Source organism: Rana temporaria, chromosome 2 (genome assembly GCF_905171775.1).
Source record: "Rana temporaria chromosome 2, aRanTem1.1, whole genome shotgun sequence".
Lineage (NCBI taxonomy): Eukaryota > Metazoa > Chordata > Amphibia > Anura > Ranidae > Rana > Rana temporaria.
This window is the reverse complement of record NC_053490.1, coordinates 491,212,590-491,239,332: the sequence shown is the minus strand read 5'-3', so window position 1 is coordinate 491,239,332 and position 26,743 is coordinate 491,212,590. Positions and strand designations below refer to the sequence as shown.

Sequence of the window (26,743 nt, the reverse complement as noted above, 5' to 3'; positions counted from 1 at the left end):
AACCGCAGAGGTGATCAAATACCTCCAAAAGAAAGCTCTATTTGTGGGAAAAAAGGACACCAATTTTGTTTGGGAGCCACATCGCACGACCGCGCAATTGTCAGTAAAAGCGACGCAGTGCCGAATCGCAAAAAGTGGCCCTGTCATTGACCAGCAATATGGTCCGGGGCTGAAGTTGTTAAAGTAGAACTGTGGCCAGGCTATAGATATTCTAATATGTACAGATTATTACCAAGCAGTAAATAAACTATAACATGTGATCACTAATCTCTATAGATGCAGCCACAGTGGGAGTAATCCCTTAATGAGTTTAGTAATTCTTTAATAAGTTCTTTAATGAATAAAATGTGCTGGCTTCCTTAGATTTCTTTGTTTTACATTCTCAGCAAGTATAGAAAACTCCTGTTGATCCTGCCAGAAAAGCAATGTCCTTATGCTGCACAGAAGAATATGTTCCTTCTTAGCTATGTTTTGTAATACACCAATTGCCCCATCCTCCATGTAATGCAGAGGAAGAAATAAGAGATGAAAACATGTTTTTAGTCCATATCAGGAGAGAATCCTAAAATAAAAACCATGATTTCCTTCACAGAAACTATGGAGAAGTGACATAGCCCACCAGGGACAGAAAATGTGTTATTTACAGAATTATCAAATGAAAATAAGGCAAAATCCTGAAAAAAATTCAGGCGGACACTTTTCTAACTACTAGTAAGGTGCATTATATAACATTTTTGGCTTTGGGTTTAGATACACTTTAAATTTGCAAGCTAAAGATTCCCATTTCTATTTTCACTTTCCCCCTGTAGTTAAAGGTGTTGTAAAGGCAGTGCTCACAAACACTGCCAGCCCCTCTGCTAGGACAAAATGTACTATACAGTGTTTATGCTTTTTTAAAGTTCTTCTAAAAACCCTTTTTCTCTTTGTCGAACAGCGATTAGATGACCACCCACCACTCTGCTTCTTCAATGTATGTACTACAGAGCGAGGGGCTGAGATATTCCTCTGATGATTGCCGGGCTGTCACATGAAAGCCAATCAGCGAGGTGAAATAAGACATTTAGAAGAAGAAATTAATAAAAGGACACACAGTATATTGTATAGTACATTTTGTACTATCAGAGGGGCTGGCAGTAATTGTGAGAAATAACTTTACTGCCGCTCAGAACAACAATAGAAGTGGAGGGGCAGCTCACACACAGGAGCTGACAGGCAGGGAGGGAGGGGGAGAGAGGAGTGCTGTGGGCTGATGGAGGCATGTAATTTAACCACAACAATCACTGTTCAGCAGCCATTGTTACCGTGAGACAGAACACATCAAAGGATACAGGAATTGGCATGAATAACTAGTTTTTTTTACAGCTTAGAAAAAGGAAATGACACTACACAAGCACTATGCAGTTTCAGGCCGGGTACTCACGAGCAAACATGTACGGTGAAACCGGTCCGTCGGACCGTTTTCACCGTACATGCCTGCCAGAGGGCTTCTGTACGATGGTTGTACTAACCATCGTACAGAAGTCCGCGCGTAAACACTACGCTGGGCGTGTCCGCGTCGTCGCCGCGACGATGACGCGGCGATGACGCGGCGATGTGGGCGGGCCTGCCATTTAAAGGCTTCCACGCATGCGTCGAAGTCATTTGACGCATGCGAGGGACGGCGGGCGCTCGGACATGTACGGTAGGTCTGTACTGACGACCGTACATGTCCGAGCGGGCAGGATTCCAGCGGACGGTTTTAAAACACGTCCAGGAATATTTGCCCGCTGGGAAAAGGCCCGGCGGGCAAATGTTTGCTGAAATTCGGCCCGCTCGCGCCTACACACGACCGAACATGTATGCTGAAACTGGCCCGCGGACCAGTTTCAGCATACATGTTTGGTCGTGTGTACGGGGCCTAACATGCTTTAGGGTTACAACCAATTTAAGCTGCCAACTGCCAACAGTGATTGGAAGCATTTTAGTAATATCAAATATAACACAGAGAACCTGAAATTTGAGGATAAATTAACTCACAGTGCCTGCAGTCACAGAGGTGACTGTGAATGATAGAACTAATGTCAACATTTTGACTGACTGCTTGTAGTTCTCAATGAACTACAAGGGAGCTGGTAACCTGGTGAGATGTTCATTGATTATTTTTTTAAAAGGTGAACTTAGCGTTTAAAAATTTAAATACTTGAATGTCTATAGCCTGGCCACAGTTCAACTTTAAACTGTACTAATAAACTGTGTTTTCTGTGTTCCCATGCAGTATATATTTAAATGTAACAATTGTGGATGTTTAAATAAATCAATAGCTTAACCACAGAATAATTATAAAAAAAGTTTTTATCCATCCACATTTCCAAGTGAACAACCTGTTGAACAAACAGAACTTCACAACTGGATGACAACAGACTTGTATTTTATCATATTATATACTGAACAAAAAATCATGAGAATGAAATCTTATGCCAATATTAATAAAGATTAATGTCTGTGTTTGCCATAATACATAATATTACTGTACGTTTATGTTAGGAATCCTATATTTGCATCTAAAATTGAACATAACTAAGATTGTCTTTGCTTTGCAATGTTAGCCATGAAAGTTTAAAGGGATGACAAACTTTCAATGAGTTTAATTCTTGGCTTGTAAACAGTCGTGCACATTTTTCTCAAAGCTTTTATCTGTTCCATTCCATTATAATGACTTTACTGTATGCATTAGTACCAAAAATGCAAACAGAGAAAATAAGAAATTGCAGAGTCTTAGGCCCAGATCTACAAAGAAATTACGTTGGCATATCTATTAATACGCCGCGTTATTTCTAAGATGCCCCGTCGTATCTTTGTTTTGTATCCACAAAACAAGATATGACTGAATGTGGGCTCGATCCGACTGGCGTACGTCTTAGTACGCCATTGGATCTTAGGTGCATATTTACGCTAGCCGCTAGGTGGCGCTTCCGTCGATTTCCGCGTTGAGTATGCAAATTAGCTAGATACGCCAATCCACAAACGTACGTCTGCCCGGCGCTTTTTTAAATCGTTTACGTAAGGCTTTTTTCGGCGTAACGTTACCCCTGCTCTATGAGGCATACGCAATGTTAAGTATGGACGTCGGGCCAGCACAGAATTTTCCGTTGTGTACGTCGTTTGCGTAAAACGTTCGCGAATAGGGCTTTGCGTAAATTATGTTCACGTCGTCTAGGCATTGAGCGGGCGTAATTTAATTTGAAAATCCGACGTGATACTGAGCATGCGCGCGCATGCGCCGTACGAAAAAAAAAGCGCCATTTACGTGGGGTCAAGCTTGTTTTACATAAAACACGCCCCCCTGTTCATCATTTGAATTCCGCGCCCTTACGCCGGGAGATTTACGCTATGCCGCCGTAACTTTAGAGGCAAGTGCTTTGTGAATACAGCACTTGCCTCTCAAAGTAGCGGCGGCGTAGCGTAACTACGATATGCTACGGCTGCCTAAAAATACGCCACCCTACGTGGATCTGGCCCATAGTGTCCCTGGAGTTCGCAGGAAGTTTAGAGGCAAAACAAAGATTCATTCTTTGGGTAAATTGGAAAATCTTAAATTTATCCAATGACAGTTCAAAATATGCATCACCATCAAATGTTGCATTTTTACATATATGAACAAAGAGATTTCAGTGCTGAAATAAATATACATGTGGCTATTTGAAACACTTATTCCCCTAAAATATCACCATTCTTTGACACTTGATCCCCTTGTCACATGTCATGCCGCATACACACGATCGGTCAAACCGATTAAAACGGTCTGATGGACTGTTTTCATCAGATCAAACCGATCGTGTGTACAGGGCATAACCCTCTCACCATTTTTTTTCTTAATAGTCTAATTTTAAGTTAACTGGCCTTAACTTAAAAATACCTTAAAATATATTTTTCCCTTTTGAACATGCACTGCCTGTGCTTCCACTCCCAAGTTTTCTGTGTGTATAGGTGAAAAAAGCCACATCTTTCATCACAAACATGGTCACATGGATTGTAATATTAAGGAAGAGAGTGTGTGTTTGTGACCATGTTTGTTAGAATATGGCATGCACTGGACAGTGTCACCAAATCCTGGTGCCTATTGAACTGTACAGTCTATTTTAGACACACTGCACAGCCCCTATAGCAGTAAAGTGGTGCTGAGACTATAAGGATGGAGGTTTTTAGCACAAGTCCCTAACTGATTATCTCGTTCTGTAACTTAATTTAAAAAGTAACTCCACTTTTGTTGAGAAAAAAACATCACCCTCTGGGTGATCTGTTTACATTACAAGGATTTTAGCAAACCTACCTTTTGTTATTCTGAAATCCCTGTGTGTTTGTCTGTGTCCATGTTGAATGTGACTCGAATGGGAGTGGTTTCATAATTGTTAACTAGCTGTTCTGGATAAAAAAAAAAAAAAAAAAACTAGCTGCAGCACCTGAACCTGCAGGGCTTTAATGAGGAAAATTGCAGGATCTATTGCAGGGGATGACTGATATCTGACTTGTATCTTAGTGCAGACTTCTGGGGAAATTAATGAGCCAATCACACATGCAGGAAATTTTGTTTATGGGGGCATGTTCTGTACACACATTCTGTGTACCGAGCACCTCTGAGTACCGAGTCGCAATTGTACAGTATATGATATATATTTTTTTAATCAGTTTTTTCCCACTAAAGTGGAGTTATCCTTTAGGTTACCCTATTATAAAACCCCTTAAGTACTTTCATAATTAAAATGAACCTTTATTATTAAAGTGGTATTGAAACAAAAATGTATTATATTACAGCTTATCAATAATGTTATGATTGTGGTGGCTGCATTTCTTTTCTTTGCCTTTTTTGCCTCAGTTTCACCTGGTGAGAACACATATCCCCTACTAGTGAGACACATCCAGGCCTGGACTGGCCATCGGGCACACCGGGCATCAACCCAGTGGGCTGGGGCTGCTGGGCTACATGTCAAAGGCAGCTGGGCTGCTCCTTAAGCCTGGCCCACTCACCTGGACTTTCATTGGTCGGCTGGCCACCCATTCAATTCACAGCATGGCCAAAGGGGCCAAGGGGTGAAGACTATAGACCAGATGACCATGAAGGGGAGGAGCTGGGAGGGGACCGCATTGCCGCATGTTGGGACAGGTGCCGCTGCAGCCGCAGGCACTATGGACCACAGGTAAAGGGAGTGCTGCTGCTTTAGAAGTGAGAGTCACTGGGCTATGAAGAATTTTCTGGAGGGAGCTCGGGGGAGATCTGTGGAGATGTGATCCCTGGAAGGGGGCTAGTGGTTTCTCCAGGAGGTTAGGTTTTGCAGAGGCAATGTGGAGACTGGAAGGCACTGCTGGGGCTTAGGGCACTTTTGGACATTGTCGGGGGCACTGTAGGAGGTTGCTGAGGGATTTTAGGGAGGGTTTGGTAGGGTAAAATTTTGAGGGGCACTGAGGTTAATGCAAAAATATAAATATGTATATAGGTAACTCTAAACTGGTAACACTTTTAAAGCATTGCCCATGGAGGTTTTTTAGGTACTGTAATTTGGCGCTGTTCCACGGGTGGACACAATTTTAAAGTGGGACATGTTTGGTATCTATTCACTACTCTGCGTAACAAAATATTTTATATTTTACCAAAACAATTGGGTTCCATATTGTTTTTTTGATTAAAATTAATTTAAGTGTATTTTTTCCAAAAAAATTGAGTTTATTTTTTGTGGTATATATATATAAGTCGTTTTCGAGCAAAAAATATTAATTTTTTTTACATGTAGAAGAAGAATACCAGATTAGGCCCGGACTGGAAGGGGACAAGGTGACAGTAGCATATAGATTAGCTGATCAGGCTGGTCTTTAATAGTACTGCCATAAGTGACCGAAGCAGACTAAATATAACTAAAGGATGTAGAGAAACTGGTAGTTGTCATTATTTGTATTTTGCTTTAAATAAAAAAAAATTGGGTTGCTCAGTCTAAATGCATGGGCATATTTTTGTCCCAGTCCAGACCTGGGGCATCTCTAGATGAATGAGCACAGGAGGCACATCAGACAACAGCATGTTCAGTATAGTGTTAAATGTATTAGCAGTTTTAAATATACTTACAAATTGAAGCCAAACTCCAGTTTGCACTTTATATCCAGTTACAGCAAACCATTTGTTTCCCTTTTGGGATAAAGGTTTTTACATTAATAAATACTAGATGGTCATTATAGGTACCCCTGTCATTGTTAAATGGTTTGTTTCATCCATGTAAACTGATACATTCTGCTGGAGAGCTTGTCCTTTTTGGAAAAAAATAATTGCTGGCTGGATTGCCAGATGGAAATAGAAGAAAAAAAAGCCTAAAAAAGAAAATGAATGTAGCCATCACCTCTTAGAATTAGTAAGCTGCAATATATTATATGTTTGCTTTTGGGTTTATTACTGATGTAACCTACCATAACATTTTACTTTTAACTTAAGCCTGAAATGATTGACAAAAAATCTCTGTATTTACCCTTGTTAACCAGAACCAATTTCATCATCAAGAAAATATAATCTCCAATTCCCTGGATTCTTTATACGTACTTCACTTATGGACCTGAAGTACCAAGTTCTGTGTCTGAAGCCTAGTCAATTTTGAGTCATATGGAATACGGGCAATATGATGACTGGGTAGAGTAATTCCCTTTGCCTTACTAGCTCCTGAGTATAATTTGAGCAGCATTCATTGAACAATTTAATTATATTAAGTTTTCAAAAAAGTTAAATAGCATTAACATGAAAAATTAACAATACATACAAATAGAAAATGCTCAGTAATATGATGTACAAGCCAGTATATTAAAATCATATGAAAGTTGATATCACCTTTGGATGACTTAAAATAATAATCAAATTCTAATAATTGCACCATATATTGAATAAAATAACTTTTAACATATATTACAATTTGGAATCACATTTTGACAAGATAAGTGATAGTTATACAGATCTGTGTAAATATCTTATAAAAAAATGTAAGAATATTTTTTTTCAGTTTCGACATATCTTACAAGTTACTATAAACTGTCTCCCTCCTGAAGACATCAAAAATATACATGAATAGATTGTGACATTTTGTTTTTTCTTTCCATAAAATGCTTTCATATTTTTTTTAACCATGCCCCCCCCCCTACTGCATACAGAAATATAGCTTAACAAGTCAGAAGATTTACATATGCTAATAATGTATCTAATGGTAACATTCAATGGCAGTAAAAGCACTAGAGTCCTTCTTATTTTTTATACATCATATTGATCTAATATATACTGTTAATGTATTAAAGCTACCCTAAAATATAATGCATACTTTCATGTATTATCAAAGCAGTGATGAAAATATTTTAGTATATACATGTACCTACCATTCATCTATCAGCATTCCTTTAAAATATTTTTTCTCTGATCAGATTTAAGTTGTAGATGTGCCAACTGTTGGTTATTATAATACATACCATGGTATATCTGGAAAGTGGTTTAAGATGTTTGCTAGAATTATATGTGCTAAGGGTAAACGGTATACACCGCTCCTACAGCGCTGCAAAGATGTGGTTAGCAGGACTTTTTTTACCGCCCTGTCAGCACACTGCTTCAGTGTGAAAGCCCTTGGGCTTTGACATTGGAGCGATAGGAGAGGCACTTTCAAGGTGCTTTGGAGGTGCCATTTTTAACGTTATAGCACCTGCAAAGCGCCTCAGTGTGAAAGCAGCCTTACACATCTTACATCCTAAGGTGACACATGCTCACCCTAGGTTGCTCTCCTGCTTTTCACTACAAATACCACTCTTTTCTTCAGTACACAGAAAGCTACAATAATACTGGATTTCTATTCGGATGAATAGAACATTTTCTGTACATGAGAAAATGTACCTGTAAGATGTAATATATTGCATTATTGTTCTTGAATTTAGATATACTTTAAAGGTTAAATTGGTTTGGCCCCTCAGTTAAATGTGTTCAATAGAGTAGGGACAGGTAATAACCTTGCTCAGGTGTTATTGGTATCCAAGTTCCTGTTGAGGATATTTCCCCTTACTTCCCATCCCAATTACATTGTTTTAACCATACAGGAATAAAGGGGATATTTAAAAAAATTACAAATGTAGCAATAAAAATTAAATGGGAGTTTTAGCTTTCCCCTACTCTAAAAAAAAAAATCATTGGTATTAGTACCCCTTCTGGAGATATCTCCATGCGTCCTGCCATGAAAATGTTTTAAAGCAATAAAAATTGACAAACATTTGAGCCTTTCCCTCCTTTTACAATGCAGATCAGGCAGAGTAAGACCCGGTTCACACTGGGGCGACTCGTCAGGCGACACAGCCGCCTGACAAGTCGCGTCCCATTGTAGTCAATAGAATCGTTCTAATTGGAGCGATGCAAGTCGCTCAGACTTAGAAAAAGGTTCTTGTACAACTTCGGGGGGGACTCGTGTCGATTTGCATTGACTTCTATACAGAAGTCATTTTGCAAGTCGCCTTAGAAGTCGTCTTCAGGTCACCTGGCCGAGTCGCCCCCGAAGTCGTGCGGCCCCAGTGTGAATCGGCTCTTAGATGGATATGTTTTATTTACGTTTTACTGGCTTTAGAAATTTGTACAGTAAATAACTAGTACATCATAGAGTAAACAATTTGGTTTAAATGTAAATAAAAAAGGATCGCTGCTACTTCTGACCTGCCCAGGTCAATAAATTAACCCCTGACATGTAGACTAGGGCTGCTTTTTATAGTTTATTCACCTAGGCTGGTCAGAAGTAAAAGCAATCCTTTCTCTTTACATTACTAACCCCCTTGATTTGGTATCAAGATAAGCCTGCACCCCATAGTCGTGGACACAGAGATTTTCTTTCACCTTTACTTTGAGCGAAAAGCAACCAAACATACTTAGGGAAATCACAATTTGTGTTACATACAGACTACTTTTTGTGATTTCCCTAAGTATGGTTATGTGCTATGGCCAACAGATACACATAAATAATCCTTTTGTAAAGAACATTTTAAATGAATAGAGATACAATTATTGTATCCTTATTCTCTAAAAAGTATATACTGTGTATATTTCTGGATATTTCTGGATAACATTATCTATCCCGAAGTGTAGACATGCCCCAAACCTTACATGTGGCAACATGCAAGCCTGTTAATTTACTCTAAAGCCAAAACTTTAAAATACTTGTTTACATTGTATATTTGGAAACTGCCTGATGCCTGCAAGAATAAACAAGTTAAACCAACATTAGTACATCTGATGTCTAGAAAAGTATTGGTTTACATGGCTTTTGTATGACTTTTGACACTGTTGCTCATCCATTCCTCCATCACGCCTGTTATCAAAATATCTGTTGAACTGCATCAGAGGAAAAGGTAATATCCTCCACCATACCCAGCAGCACCAGATATTTTGTACCAGATGTAATGAAGGAAGGGGAAGGGGGAAATCAATGGAGAGAACAACAGGTCAACTGTACAAAACCAATATTAATTTGCAATGGAACAAAACAATGGAAAACAAAATCTGTTAGGTGCAGCTCCACTTTAGTTGGGGAAAAAAAGAATACTCTTCATGCCAAATGTATACTTTGCAAGGACTTTAACACATGTTCCTCATGCCTCTTGCTGTTTGGTAGAAACTCACACATCCATCCCATTACCTTTCTTCTTCCACTTGGCCAGTAAGATGGTGTGCCTGTACAATCACAAGATCAGAAACAGTGCTTTTGAGTGCTATTCAAAAAAGCACTGCCCCAATCACATAAGCAAGAGATAACAGATCTGTCCCAGCATCTATGACTTCAAATAAACAGCAGATTTATATTTGTGTTTGAAAATTTGAATATTGGAATAGAAAGGTATTTCTAATATTGGGTAACACAATGACAATGGCAAGTGTAGCAATGAGAGATACTATTTTTTTTTACAAAAGTGGAGTTACACCTTACTTATCTTATCTGAAATAGCTCATCTTAATATGATAAACGCTGTCCTTCATGCTTTTACATACAGTATCTATTATTTTGATATTTTATACCACAATACAATAATTATATTACATTTTTTTTTTAATAAACAGGGAACACTTCCCAATTCATGTCCATGTGATATTAAGATAAATGGTCTTATTTATGAGTTTTGACATGAAACATAGAGATTCCTGCTGACTTGTATTTACTCAGTTTGAAAAGACAATAGCTTTCATATTTTATTCCCTTCAATACTTTGTAAAATAGTCCTGACATGCAGCTTTTTCAATATTTTACATAGTTATAGATGGAATAATATAGCTATGCAACATAGTGAAAAAGATCATTTCAACCTCAGTCTTTCATCTTTATAATTGCACATTTAGATGCAGAGAAATTTAAAAAATGTAACTTCCCCTAAATTTAATGGAATGCTTGATGTAAACAAAGAACAAGGTAAGAAATTACTCTTTTAATAATTTAGTCCTTTTTTTGCATTATTAAGAAGTGGGAATATATGTACACGATAACCCATTAAAAATGTTAGTGCTAGTTTACAATAATGATAGCCCTTTGAATATTGATCCATGGTAAATCGCTTTTCAAAGGGTGTTCAAAATGTGGTGAGGAGGTGTTATGTTCCCTGTACTTGCACCACCATGTGCAGCGCCATTCATTTGACAGGAAATTGATTCTTGCTGTTGCTGAAAAACATTTGTACACCTCCATTTACTGTCTTTGGAGCTTAAAGGGGGAGCTGTTTGAAAATGGGGCAGTAAAAAAAAAAGACTCAACTGCAAGTGTAAATTAACCCTTACTGCTATGGATAGACAGTTCTGCCTTGAATTACTGATTTAGTTCTTGGACTCAAGCAACAAAATCTTCCTGACGTTAAAGTCAAACGTATGATTCCCATTCATTTAAGAATTCTCCATGTTGAAAAAATATGCAAACTGCCCCAATGAGAGTACAATTTAATCATGGGGCTTGTGGTAAATATGAACTAGCGCATATGAATATAATGTATTCTTACAACCAGACAGCAGATAAAGCTTTAACCTCCCTGGCGGTATGATTCTTTCAGAAAAAAGGTGCTGAAAGCGGTACCATTATTTGCAAGGAAATTTGGCGTTTTATATTGTAGGCCTGTAATTTTTAGAAATAACTCACTTAAATCTGACCAAACAAGATTCTAATAGGCAACCCGGGTATGACATTTTTTTAAAAACAAAATTATAAATTATAATATAATAAATAATTATAAATAATTATAACAAATAATAATATAATTCTAATAACAATTATTCAATAATGTAATCAAATCAAAATCACTGAAATTTGCTCAGTTGCAGAATAGTTGCTGTAATTTTTTTTTTTTTTATGACGAATGTTCCCACAAATCGCTATCGCACAATTCTGCAAGTGATTATAATTTATTATCGCTGTTTTTTAGCTGCTCTAAAACAATTTTTGACATAAAGGGAGACTTTTGGTTGCTATCGACAATCTACAGTTTGCAGGCAAAAAGAACAGTTTTTATTATATAAAAGTACATGTAGGGCACTGGGCAGACCACTAGGGACAAGGGGGGTGTGTATTTTTTACGTCGCAGGGAACGGAGATTGGCGGCACAGGAGGACGCTGTGTGCTCACACAGCGCGGTGGCATCGCTGGATCCAGGGACAAGGTACGTAAACACTCCCTGTGGATCCAGCGAGGCGAGCCCGAGTCTGACTCGGGGTTACCGCTCGCAGCATGAAAATCTAACCCCGAGTCAGACTCGGGAATACCGCCAGGCAGGTTAAGCCTCGTACACACGACCGAGGAACTCGACGGGCGAAACACATCGTTTTCCTTGTCGAGTTCCTTGTTAGGCTGTCGAGGAACTCGACAAGGCAAGTTTCTCCATTCCTGTCGAGGAAATAGAGAACTTGCTCTCTTTTTGGCTCATAGAGTTTCTCGACAGTTTCCTCGACGAAAATGTACACACGACCGGTTTCCTCACCAAAAAAATATCTCCCAGCAAGTTTCTTGATGGATTCTGCCGAGGAAACCGGTCGTGTGTACGAGGCCTAAGGCTCCTTTCCATCTGTTTTTCAGTTTCTTCTTAAGCCCTGTTGTAAAAGGCCAGTTGTTGAAAGAACTCAAAAACGTCAAGTAAATTCATGCAACTCAATAGGTCAGAACAGTGGCCCCCTCTCTGTATGATCCATTCAAAGATTTCAATCAAAAGAAAAAGAGGTTGGATGGTCACTTTGCAATGAGATTTTTTTTTTATTTTGCAAAGGAATTCCCCCTTAAAATGTTATTAAACCCAGGACCCTGCATTCACTATATCTGCTCGTCCACAATATTGCAATAGTTTTAGTAAAAATAAACTGCTAAATACATATTTTCATTAGCAGTTAGAGCAGTCTTGTGACTTCTATCAGTGTCTGGTTAAAGCTTGTAGGAGGAGTTTTTATTCTCCTCTGATTGTACTATGAGGGTGCAGGACTCCTGACCCTCTGTCTGGACAGCGCTGATTGGCTGTGTGCTGATCACATGCACTATGCCAAGAAGAAAAAAATAAAACTCTTTAGCAATACACACTGAACTGAGCATGTGCATAGTGCCTCCTAGGGTGCTGATGGATAGTAAAAGAAGGGGAGAATCAGAGAAGACAGGATCAAACAGCCCTTTTACACAATGTAGATGATTAACCCCTTAGGTTCCACAGTGATTATAACAAGCATGCTTTACTGCATATACAGACTGATTTTACTGTTGTGGGTTTAGTAACACTTTAAATAAGTGATGGAGATGAAACTGCTGATTTCCATCATCCAATTAAGTGCAAGCAAAATACTGCACTTTTTATTTTCTTGCATGTAATGGGGTATCCTTTAAAGTGAATTTTCACTACATTTAGTAAGGTAAACTCATTGAAACTCATCACTAGCAACCTAAAGCTAGGCATATTTAAACAAAAATAAATAAAAATGAATTAAATAATTTTTGTGACTTGACTGTTACAAACAAAATACTTTAGATCAACCCTGTCAGGATGTTAAAGAACTTTACCTCTAGGATGGTCAGTATGTTAACACTTAACTTACAGAAAGAGCTCCAGGCAGGACTGCTGTTGGGCATGTGGTGTTGTGTTATATAGCTAGTCTTTAGCTGGGTGCTTTGGTTCTTTACTACCAACCCATACATGCTACTTGACAAAGGTTGGATCCAAGAGTTAGATAGAATGAAGTAGTTCAAATGTTTTAAGAGAGTAACTTTTCAGCATATCACCTGCCACCATCTTTTATAGGGATCTACTCTTGTAAGTTCATCAAGCAGCTAAGGCCTCGTACACCCGATAGGTTAACCAGAGGACAACTGTCTGACGGACCGTTTTCATCGGTCAAAACTGATCGTGTGTGGGCCCAATAGATTATTTAACCTTTGGTTAAAAAAAGCAAACTTGCTTTAAAATTTAACCGATGGATTGCTAACCGATAGGTCAAAACCGATCGTTAGTATGCAAAAGCATCGGTTAAAAACCCGTGCATGCTCAGAATCAAGTCGACGCATGCTTGGAAGCATTGAACTTCGTTTTTTTCAGCACGTTGTCCTCTGATTAACCTATCGTGTGTACGAGGCTTAACAGGGTAATTTTAAGGGAAGAATTGATAACATAAGTACAACACATAATACATGTAAATTATATTTACATGTATTATAGTTGTTAATTAAATAAGTGACCCCATTGGTAGATTTCCCTTTAGTTTTGTTTTGGATTTTCTCTCGCTTTGAGTTGCAATAGTCATCAAATGATTAGAAAGAGTGAGGCCTCGTACACACGGCCGAGGAACTCGACGTGCCAAACACATCGAGTTCCTCGGCCAGTTCAGCCCTGAAGCCGCCGAGGAGCTCGGCGGGACGAGAGCTCCCATAGAACAACGAGGAAATAGAGAACATGTTCTCTATTTCCTCGTCGAGCTCCTCGTCGGCTTCCTCGGCCGAAAGTGTACACACGACCAGTTTCCTCGGCAGAATTCAGCCAGAAACTCGGTCGGAAGCTGAATTCTGCCGAGGAAACTGGTCATGTGTACGGGGCTTCCAAGCAGGTACATAGATGGCGAAAAAAAACTGGCAGGAGTACTCTTGACCAGTCTATCCAAAATGTATAAAATGTTGTCTTTAGGTGCACTTTAAATCTGCATAAGGCTTCTCCGTTTAACAAAATAAAAGCTATCCCCTAACCCCAGAACTGTTTAGACAGAGAGGTGTTTTCTGAAAACTTTATAAATAAAAAAAACATAGCCTTGTAGCCTGCTTCACTCAGAAAATGACTGCAAATAACAAAGGTAAAAAATAAATCTATTATTTTAACACTATGTTAGTTGCCACTGCTGGCTCATTTTTAGAGCTCATCTCCGTGCACCTTTTTTTTATTTGGTTAGAATAATAAGTACCTCTATCTGTTATTAAAAAAAGTGTGCTGAAATAACTTACATATTTTCTTTTTGGTGTTCCCTAATAGTACTAAGGAACTGTATTCCTTTAGCTCCCTGACTTCCCACCACATCTGAGACACTGCTATGAGTGGACAGAAATTGCTGCTTCAGGCAGGTCTTGTTGGGTGCAAATCTTCTTCTCAGGAACTGAGGGTGCTAGCAATGCACATGGCAATTAGGAAAAAAAGATGATCAGGACAGCCGCACTCCAATCCAATGTAACTTTAATGTAAACAACTGGAACAGGCACTACAAGTTACAGCAATGGAACCTAGGACAGCTGACGCGTTTCACACTAACTTTAGTGTTTACTTATAGCTGTTTCCAGTTTTTTACATTAAAGTTACATTGGATTGGAGTGCGACTGTCCTGATCATATTTTGTTCTACACTGCTATGAGTGTCATCAACATTGGCAATGTGTTTCCACCCCCTCAGTGTTCTTTGTGATTCACAAAGCACAACTTTTGATTACGCTGTAGCCAGCTTTGTGAATGGCAAAACCTACAAAAGGGGTTAAAGTGGATGTAAACAGGATTCAAGAAATTTGAGCTGGGCGCATATATCTGCAATGTTTTGTTATCTCTTTTCAAAGCACTATGTACAGTAGCTGTCTCCTGCTCCGTTCTTCTGTTATCAGCCTGAAAACTCCTGACAAGTTATCTGTCACATATGATAAAACAGCCAGAGTTTTGTGTTGGTGAGGATGCTACAGTATAAATAGATTAGCAAAGCCCTGAACTATGCAACAATCATCTCTGAAAGTCTCTACCTATGAGGAAAGGGGGTGTGCCTTTCCTCCAATTAGCTGTTTTGGGCTGTGTGCCCACACTTCACCACAGTGTTGAACAGGAAGAGACAATCTCCTAACACAATCTGAATGATCTGAACTTTCTAAACAGTATATAAAGCTGAGAGAGAAAATAACCGCTCAGTAGTCTTCAAAGTTTCCAAGTTTCCTTCGTATTTTTGCAGTATATAAAGCTGATGACAGCAGATATACATGTAAAACCTATGTAAGGAGATTTGTTTCATCCCTGTGTATTATCTGAGGCTGTTCACTTTACTGGGTCATGGTATATGTGAGGGTTTACATCCACTTTAAGGAAACTCAAGTAGCATGTGTCCCTCATAGTAGCCTCATTCAGTACAGCTCTTGTTATTATATCCAGGGACGCTGAACAGAGGGTTTGGAAGTGATTTTACAAAAGCACACAATTCATTGATAATAGACAGAGGTACACACAAACACACACACACACACACACAAGGGTAAAAAAATATAGGCACCTGGAGTTGGGCTTTACAACATCCAGGATTCTAATCACTTTTTTTGCTTACTACTTATTGAGTCTCTGACCAAAGACAGGCATGTATTCATACATTTAAATAAATAATATTTCTCTTTCCTAACAGGAGTGGCAGACCAAAAGAACACTGTCAAAAATCAGACAATCGATAAGCTCCTGGAGTCCCGACCAATAGTGCATGCAATGTATGAAAGGTATGCTATTATACATAAGTTGGCAATGACTTGTTTTTATTTCTCTGTAATTGGCTGGTTAAATACTGGACGGATATGTGAAATACAGTTGTTTTGAGATAACTATACATACATAAGCCATAATGTCAAAAACACCTCTGTACTAGATACACAAATAAACATAAAAAGCATACCATGTTACTAATACCTAACCCATCATGTCACGTATGGGACCCTGTTATACTATATACTATATAATAGTAGAAAAAAAAATATTCATATGACCATTAGGAATAAAGTCTGTATAATGGATCACTAGCTAAATCATACTGGTCAGTGTGGGAGAGTGAGCGAGCTAGTGTTCCATCATACAATGAACAAGTCTTATATCTATATCATTCCTTTTGGCCTAAGTGACTTTCTATTTCTATACATATTTACAGTGAACTTTGGTCATGCTGAAAACAAGTTTTCTTTCTTATAGTTATATGGAGATATGTATTTCTACATGTATATTGTATATGGTACAACAAGGTCCCACAAATGCTATGGTGCATTATATTTTAGAAGGGTTGATAGTACCGTGGTATACTTTTATCTTTATTTTCATATATAATAAAGATGTGTCTTTGACTTTATGGCTATGAGTTAAAGGGTCACTAAAGGATTTTTTTTTTTAGCTAAATAGCTTCCTTTACCTTACTGCAGTCCTGGTTTCATGTCCTCATTGTTCTTTTTTGCTTTGAAGTTGCTGTAATTCTGCTGTGATCTCCACACTTCCTGCTTGTCTGGCTCCTTATAACCACAGTACTGGGAGCTTTTCACGGTGGTCTAAGCTGTCATTACTGTGTGTCTAAAACTTAACAGAACCAATCAGATTCATTTTAAAAACAAAACACTGCCCTGGATTTGTTTGTTTTTGTTCTGTGGGTCTCTTTACTTCACAGAAACATGAAACCAGTTTAAAACCGAAAGTGAAACTAGAGGCACATTATATGATTGAATTTAATCTATTTTTAATCATTTTTAAAAGGAATCAGTTAACTTTTATATCTCTATACCCTGTAAACAGTCATTTCAGCAAAAAAAAAAAAAAAATCCTTTAGTGACCCTTTAACTATATAACAATGATTTGGTGTTTATGTTGGATTCTCCATAGTAGTCCATTAAGAGGTAGTTTGACATGTCTTGTTTTTGGTAGCCAGGGACTCTGGAGCATTAAATAAATAAAAAATTGTGTTTGCAGGCCCTTCTGTGTTTTTTTTCATCATATATATATATATATATATATATATATATATATATATATATATATACACATATATACACACCAAACTGTTTTAATTCTGAGATGGTGATGGTTCTGAACAAGATTTGCCAAAATACTTTTTGCACTTGCTGAAACTATATGCAAAAAACTGCTGGTAACTAAGAAGGTTTGCAATAAAAAAAGTTTCCTAAATTCACAATTAAAAATAAAACAAAAAAAATATGGCAAACAATAATAATTCTTCCACAAAACACATATTGTTTTATAGGCTAGAAATTAGAGAAAAATGTGGGTGAGATTAAAAACAAACAAAACAAAAAACATAGCCAGTATGTTCAGATTTACGTTCTCAAACAGCACGCTTTGCTATACAACCATTATATCAGTAAATCCAGAATGGATTGAAACCCACATACAGATACAGAGAAAACAACTACAGAGCTATCGTTAGAGCTTTTGTAAATAGGAAATGTTCTAATTTTTTTTGTTAGATGTGTCCCCTTAACCACTTAAGCCCCGGACCATATTGCTGTTCAATGACTGGGCCACTTTTTGCGATTCGGCACTGCGTCGCTTTAACTGACAATTGCGCGGTCGTGCGACGTGGCTCCCAAACAAAATTGGTGTCTTTTTTTCCCCACAAATAGAGCTTTTGATCAGCAATTTCTATCGGTACTGCGACATTATGGCGGACACTTCGGACACCTTTGACACATTTTTGGGACCATTGGCATTTTTATAGCGATCAGTGCTAAAAAAATGCATTGATTGATGCATTGCATTGATTGATTACTTCCCTTCCACTGGCAGGGAAGGGGTTAACACTAGGGGCCCATGAAGGGGTTAAGTATGTTCCCTAGGTGTGTTCTAAATGAAGGGGGGGACTGACTTGGGGAAATGACTGATCGCTCTTCATACATTGTATGAACAGACGATCAGGCATTTCTCCCCCTGACAGGACGGGGAGCTGTGTGTTTACACACAGAGCTCCTGGTTCTCGCTCTGTAACGAGCGATCGTGGGTGCCCAGCGGTGATCGCGCCCACGCCCCTATTGGCTGAATGGCGAGATGACGTATACCTACGTGATCTCGCCCAGCAGAGCCGACCTGCCGCCGTATAACTGCGGCGGCTGGTCGGCAAGCAGTTAAAGAGCATTTAAACCCAAAACTAAAAAAGTGTTCTGTGTTGTACCTTATTAGTCCTTAGATGTGGTAAATTAGTTTTCTTTTATCAAGATAAGAACATGTACTGCAAGTACAATTATTACCTATTTATCCTACCAGAAATGTATTGTCCTTGACACTTCCTTTAAACTAAATTGAAAATACAAACCCCCTCACCCATGTAATCAAGTTGAGGCATGGAGGAAGGGTTAGTTGTATGAATCAGAAGATTAGCCCAGTTTGCCAACTATGGCTCCCTCCCAAGATACAGCATAGCCCACAGGCAAAAGAAGCATGTTATTCACAGGATTACCAGATAAAAAAAGAATGACTAGAAGCCGGGAAAAAGAAAACAAATGCAGCCACAACATCTAAGGATGCCTTATGCAGAAATTTACACTATATAGCAACTCAGTTTTTCTATTGTCCCACAGATGAGAACAACTCTACACTAATACAATAAATATATACTTCTACAGGTTTCCCTTCATCTAGAGAACATGCTTTTCTGGTCTTCAACCTACAAGATAGCTTAAAAGAGAACTATGTGTGAAAAGTATGCATTATATATTAGTATAGCACATTTGCCAAACCACAGGATGCCTTCTTAACAAGGAAAAAAAGAAAATATTTTATAAATAGAACACTTTATTTTATAATAAATTAAAGGAATTTTTGCAATCATCTTTAACTTTATACATTTATACTGTTATCAGTCAGACAAACAAACTAAATTAATAAACAAAATCTTTAAGTACAGTAGATGTGAGTTGTTTCAGGTATGGACACTTTTACTGACAATCGAAAGCTAAGATTAGCCAATAATTGTCTGCAGCAGAGCACTGACATTTGGGTTTGTGTCACCAATCTCCCATATTGTATGATAATAAGTTGTATCATGCTATGCTTTACTGTCACTTTCTTTTGTTTGGATGATGTCATTTGATATTTTGATTTCAATTGTTTCGGCACTCAAAGCTTCTTTCCCATTTTCTTCCTTTAGTAGTAATTTCCTAAAATGAAAAATATGTAAAAGGTCAGCAAAAAGTCATGACAAATTGCATAGAATGAAACTGATATAGAAAAACATTAAAGAAAAGGGAGATTCATTTGCAGAAACCACAAATATTACAACAATCTAGTTAAAGCTGATCTCCAAGTTTCATTTACTTTAAATAGTTTATTTGGACCAAGCTGGTGCAAATTAACTATTTACTTCATGAACAGTTGCAGTGGCTTGGTGCCTTGGAGACCTTCCCCTCCTGATGCTGGAACAAAATAAGTCAACTGATCGCTGTTCAGTCATTCAGAGAAAGCTTTGTATTCTTTGAATGAAGCTACCTCTGACTGGCTGAGGTGGAGTCTGTGATGTCACCAGCCCCCCTCTCAGCCCTAGCCAACCAGGGGGAAACAGATTATATCAGGTTTTTAAATAGAATGTGTTTTAGGTAATTTGATTGCATTCTGTATAATTTGGCTGTAGTAAGTTATCTTATTCATAGTAAATTCGGCTGTAGTAAGTTATTGTATTCATGTGCAATACCATTGGTCACCACTGGTCGGGAATTACATAGGCTCATTCAGGTTGGAATGTGTATTCACTACATTTCATTTTATTCTCAGTTTTAACTTAAAAAAAAAAAAATATTATTAAAATTGATTGGAATTAATATGTAATTTATTACACTAATTGTGAAGTGTGTAAACGTTATTAGCAGCATGATGATGCTAAAAAAAACTCCCAGGTTAATATGGCAACCGGATGCTAGCTATGGTATAAATGCTAAGTCCATTCGTCACATGGCTACCCATGAAAAAATTACATCACAGGTGATGAAACCGGTCGGGAGGAGCCAGTGACACTACCCACGGTGCTTGAACGTGCTGGATGTGGAAAAAGAGGAATTCTGCTGTCAGCACTGACCACTCTATAAGCATTAAGCCTTGTACACACGACCAAGTTTCTCTGCAAAAACCAGCAAGAAACTTGCTGGGAGATATTTTTTTGCAGAGGAAACCGGTCGTGTGTACGCTTTCGTCGAGGAAACTGTCGAGAAACTCGACGGGCCAAAAAGAGAACATGTTCTCTATTTCCTTGATGGGAATGGAGAAAATTGGCTTGTCGAGTTTCTCGACAGCCTAACAAGGAACTCAACGAGGAAAACGTTGTGTTTCGCCCGTCGAGTTCCTCGGTCGTGTGTACGAGGCTTAACACTATCAAGCTAAATGTGAGTGTAGCTATCCAAAGCTCTTGTTCCATAGCAAACTTGCGCAATGATGATGTCCTAATTTTTCTTTGAGAATTACTGCATTCGGAGATGTCATGAAATATTTATCCACTACATATGAAGATTATCAGTCTCTGATGTGAGCTCCTATCTGGATAGTACTCCAGGGATTTTTCTCTCAATCAAGATAGATGTGTGTGTTTTTCCTTTCTCTTGGCAATCAACTAATTAACCGTTAGGTGAGTAGTACACCCACTAAGTGGTGGCGGTGAATATTTGTTCTCATATAGTATTGGACTTTCACGGCTGCATTCTAATTTTACACCTATTGTTTTTTATGCCATGAATGTGTATACATTTATGTAATATTGGAAGGTTGATTTTAGCGCATTATTACTTTATTAACCTCCCTGGCGGTCTTCCCGAGACTGACTCGGGGTTAGATTTTCCTGCTACTATCGGTAACCCCGAGTCAGTCTCGGCTCGCCTCGCTGAATCCACAGGCACTTTTTACTTACCTTGTCCCTGGATCCAGCGATGCCACCGCGCTGTGTGAGCGAGCGGGACCTCGCTCGATTCACATAGTGCCTCCGTGTGACGCCGATCTCCGTTCCCTGCGACGTTACGACGCACGGGGACGGAGAACGGCGCCAAATTCAAAAACGTAAACAAACACATTACATACAGTATACTGTAATCTTATAGATTACAGTACTGTATGTAAAAAAAACACACCCCCCTGTCCCTAGTGGTCTGCCCAGTGTCCTGCATGTCATTTTATATAATAAAAACCTTTTTTTCTCCCTGCAAACTGTAGATTGTCCATAGCAACCAAAAGTGTCCCTTTATGTCAAAAATAGTTTTAGATCAGCTAAAAAACAGCGATAATAAATTATAATCACTTGCAGAATTGTGCGATAGCGATTTGTGGGGAAATTCGTCATAAAAAAAAAAAAATAATGACAGCAACAATTCTGCAACTGAGCAAATTTCAGTGATTTTAATTTGATTACATTATTGAATAATTTTTATTATAATTATATTATTATTTGTTATAATTATTTATAATTATTTATTATATTATAATTTATAATTTTCTTTTTAAAAAAATGTAATACACGGGATGCCTATTAGAATCTTGTTTGGTCAGATTTAAGTGAGTTATTTCTAAAAATTACAGACCTACAATATAAAACGCCAAATTTCCTTGCAAATAATGGTACCGCTTTCAGCATGTTTTTTCTGAAAGAATCATACCGCCAGGGAGGTTAATATAGCACATATGGTGATATCAGTACATTTTTAAAATAGTTGCAGCTGTAATAATTTATTTATCTTTTTAATATTTTTGGTTCATATCAGCGCTTTAGTACCCATTTTTTATGCAGCATATTGTATGTAGCCGAAAATTACATACAATGTATACAGTGCTCTCATCGGCTATAACTGTTAGTGCAGTAAACAGTTTGGAGCAGCTTGGTCAAAATTGTTTTGAATAGAGATAGAAAGGGTTAATATCTGTAAGATTTTTAAAGATATCCTGTGTCTTTTAGGGAAGATTTAATCTCACTTGCTTTTGCAGGAGGAAATAACAGGTACACAGACAAAAACAAAAACACATTTTTAGTAGAGTGGGTAGGACTAGAACTTATGACAGTGGGTGTTGCATAACTTAAGGCAAATATACTGCAGTTGCTCTCTGCAAGAGCAGTTGCTTCAGAGCTTAGTAAATGCTATTTTTTTTCTTGCGTGTGATTGGGTATTTTTTGCACAGTGAAGCTTTACCTCATTTATGAATCTCTGGAGCAACTGAACTTGGGGAGTGGAACTTTACTTTGAAAAGTGCACAGTCTTTTTGCCTTTAGTAAATCAACCTCAGTGTTTTGTTGCTCCTGATGCCTTTTTGTCCTGGTAACACCAACACTCTCATTTCTCCTAGAGAAAGCCTAGTAAACTCCCTGGTGATATGATTATGTCAGATTTTTAAGTCTCAAAGCGGTACATTGTTTTGCATGGAAATTTCGCATTTTATATTGTAGGCCTGTATTTCTTAGCAATAACTTAAATATGCCCAAACAAGAGTCTAGTAGACATCCCGGGTATGATAAAGTTTGAAACACAAAATCATAAATGATAATATAATAGATAACTATAAATAATTATAACAAATAATAATAATACAATTTATTATATAATGTAATCAAATCAAAAATTTGCTTAGTTGCAGAATTGTCACTGTTGTTAATTTCCGTGTTTGATGACAAATTATAGATCACTATTAATTCTGCAAGTGATTCTAATTTACTATCTCTGTTTTCTAGCTGGTCTAAAACCACTTTTGACGTAAAGGGACACTTTTTGATTGCCATGGACAATCTCAAGTTTCCAGGCAGAAAGAACAGTATTTATAATATACAACTGCATGCTGGGTACTGGACAAAGCATTAGGGACAAAAGGAATGTGAAATTATTTGATAAGGTAATGTAATCTGTAAGATCACAGTGTACTGTATGTGTTTTGTTTTTGCACTTTTTTAATTTAGCCATCTGTGTTCTACTGGGGAGATTTCCCTTCACTTATTGTCCCAAAACCAAAAAAGAAAGTAAGAGGAAATCCTTCCAAAGTGAGGGGAATCAAGGGTTGTCACCAGGGTCAACAGAACTAATGTCCCCATATTTTTTTTTTTCTGATATGATTATATTATGTCATACTCAGCTTTGTTTTTATGGGTTGGTTAATTTTTTACACCATCATTGATCTCGAAACTGCAAATTAAATAAGTAATTTATTATTTTTAGAGTGTCAATGTTGTCATTACTCAGATACATAGTGGATATTGAAAACGTCAAATCAATGTAGAACCATGCTTCTTTTTCATTAAAAAGGTGGCATTTTTGCAACAGATATTCTTCTTGCAAAGCTCTTTGCAACCAAGACATGGACACAAAGGGGATATGTTATAAGAGAGTTGATACCCGCTCTCCCTTATATGCCCCAGTGCAAGTCCATTTTATAGCCCACACTTTGCAGTCCATTCATAAAATGTGGGCTGTAGCATGTGGTCCGCAGTACCCAGTGCTCCCCTTGCTTAGTACAACAGACAGAGCTCCATGATTGGTTCCATAGTTTTGACAGTTCAGGGTGATGATGATGATGATGATCTCCTTTCAACTTTTTTTTTCTACAGAACTTTCATTTATTTTTATTGTGCACATTGTTGCGTTTTATAAATCTGCTTCCTTTTTCTTCTTAAAGGACAGGTATAAAGCACAGTACAACCATACTGCAGCTTTTTAAATCAGCCTCAAAGGTTTTACAGTGGGGGTTAATTAGTATTTGGTAAACAAATACTGGCCACACTGCAAAATTAAATCAAATTAGTAAATTAGGTGAGACTGTATTAACCTCACTGGTGGTATGATTCTTTCAGATTTTTGGTGCTGAAAGCGGTACCATTATTTTGCAAGGAAATTTGGCGTTTTATATTCTAGGCTTGTAATTCTTAGGAATAACTCACTTAAATCTGTCCAAACAAGAGTCTAGTAGACATCTCGGGTATGATAAAGTTTGAAACACAAAATCATAAATTATAATATAATAAATAACTATAAGTAATTATAACAAATAGTAATGTAATTAGAATAAAAATTATTCAATAATGTAATCAAATTAAAAACACTGACATTTGCTCAGTTGAAGAATTGTCACTGTTATTACTTTCAGTGTTTGGTAATGAATTTCCCCACAAATCGCTATCGCTCAATTCTGCAAGTGATTCTAATTTATTATGTCTGTTTTCTAGCTGGTCTAAAACCACTTTTGACATAAATGGACACTTTTTGGTTGCTATGGACAATCTCCAGTTTCCAGGCAGAAAGAACAGTTTTTATAATATAAAACTACATGCAGGGCACTGGACAGACCACTGGGGACAAAGGAGATGTGTAATTATTTGATACAGTACTGTAATCTGTAAGATTACAGTATACTGTATCTATACTGTTTTTACTTTTTTGAATTTGGCGCTGAACGACGCCCCCGTGCGTCGCACCGCTTGGGAACAGAGCTCGGCGGCACTCGGCAGTCACTAGCGTGTTGAATCGAGCAAGGAGACAGCTCGCACACACAGCGGGGACACATCGCAGGATCCAGGGACAGGGTAAGTAACTTCCCCTGTATCCTGCAATTCAATCCAGAGTCTGGCTCGGGGTTACCGCTTTTGGTATGTAAAATTCACCCTAAGTCAGAATACCGCTAGGCAGGTTAATTATGATTAACCAATTGTGCAGAAAAAATTGTTTTCCAGTGTTTCCACTGCACATATTTGGGTATTCAAAGTGAATACATATAAACCTTATTTATTAAGCTAAGTGAACATGTACTTAGCTAAATGAACAGTATACAAAGACATCCAATTGCATATTTGTTTATTTCCTATTGCAAAGAATAGGGCTTAATGGTTTAATTTTAACAACTCTTAATTTTAAAACTTCTTATTGTTCCATTAAATCTGTGTTTTTTTTAGCAGCAATAATAAGTTATTGTTATACTGAGCGACATTTACAAAACAAGCCAAAACAAGATGTTGAAGCAGTCCTAAAGTCAACTCCTCCACCCCCAGTCAAAATGTACCCTTTCTCCTGAGGTGGGAACCCATAGATATTATCTAGTTGATGCCTCCTTGGTACAGCTAAGAGGGCTCTGCCTTTCAGGGGAGGCAATGGTTGGCTGTTCAGGCAGTGTGTGCCGATAAATACCTTTTACTAAGAAAAACCGACCTGCACTGCTGAGAGGCAGACAGCAAACAGAAGGTCTCTGGGAAACCCGCTTTATTAGAAAGGTAAACATGGAATAGTCTAACTTTAATTTATGTTATGGCAACAGCAAGAGGGGTCAGTTTTTGACTTTAGGGTCACCTTAAGAACAGTTACAATTACAAAAATGTATTCATAAAACAATATATACTTCAGGTATCTTTAAAATAACCAAATAAAAAGTCAAAATGAGTCATGTGACACTTGAATGAGGCTTCTATCACACAGGGCTGCATCTGGCTTTGGTGTCTTACATGTGGGAAATAGTGGTCTTTCTTATAATAATATATATATATATATATATATATATATATATATATATATATATATATATATATATATATATATATATATATATGTATATATATTTTTTTTTTAATTGTTAAAATACAATTGAAAAATAAAATCTTTCCCTTTTATCCCAGTACTGCCTATTTTGTTACTAAATCCTTTAGGCATTTTCTGAATGGTGCTGTCCTTGGTTTATTTGCAGAATGTACGTAACCAGGTATTTAGTCATTGACATCTTAAGGTATTGTACATTGTGGCTGTTGTACTTGCTTTCATTAAAGAAAACTGATATAACACTGTATTAACATTTTGAAAGTGTGTAGGTAGAATGAGGTTTTGCCCTTGGCCTACTGAAGATTTTATTTTCCAACTTTAAACTTTCTAAAGGTTCAGCTATCTTATAAATATTTTACACTCTTGACCCGCATCATAGTGACATTACAGACTTCCTACGATTGATGCTGTTCTACCCGCATGACTTATATTATACTATATTCACAGCTCCTTGATCCTTATCCTTGATCCTGTCACATCACACTACCATATTAAGTACTGTGTAAGGAAGATAATGCTATAAAAGAATCACACTATTACATTTATATTAAACAAAAAGTAGTCATTGGCTATATAAAATAGTATTCTACCTCTGAAATAGACACATACCAATCTTTCATATTGAAATGTATTGGCCCTTTCAACTTCCCTAGTAAGGGGTATTTGCATCTTGAAAATATATTATAATTTTTATCAGAACATAATAAAGAGTAATAATGGTGATAATAGTAGCTAAACTAAAAAATAGGCAGCTAGTTTACCTGCCCTGGTCAAGAGAAAATCCATACAAGATTCTCCATATGCCCTTGTACAAGTCTATAGTAGCATAGGGATTGTAGGGTAAGGCATATATGTGGCCTTTGGTATGTTATGAAAAAGGGAAGAGGGGAAAGTGCTTGTTGTCCAAGTCAGGCGAGCAACTGTTCCACCACAGAAACAGTATCTGAGTAAACATTGTCACCCTAGGACAGAAAAGCA

General features: G+C 37.6%; 1 protein-coding gene across 3 annotated transcripts in view; it reads right to left on the bottom strand.

Annotated features, from left to right (window-relative positions):
- Positions 1-19,005: 19,005 nt before the first annotated feature.
- NCAM2 (neural cell adhesion molecule 2) overlaps positions 19,006-26,743 on the bottom strand; it is a 410,155-nt gene continuing 402,417 nt past the window's right edge. For 2 of the 3 annotated variants that reach the window (XM_040338816.1, XM_040338817.1), the window contains one exon: positions 19,006-19,390. In XM_040338816.1, the coding sequence (XP_040194750.1) occupies positions 19,279-19,390 (112 nt within the window). In that variant the 3' untranslated portion in view covers positions 19,006-19,278. The remainder of the gene's footprint in view (positions 19,391-26,743) is intronic. The other variant, XM_040338818.1, reaches the window with a different exon arrangement.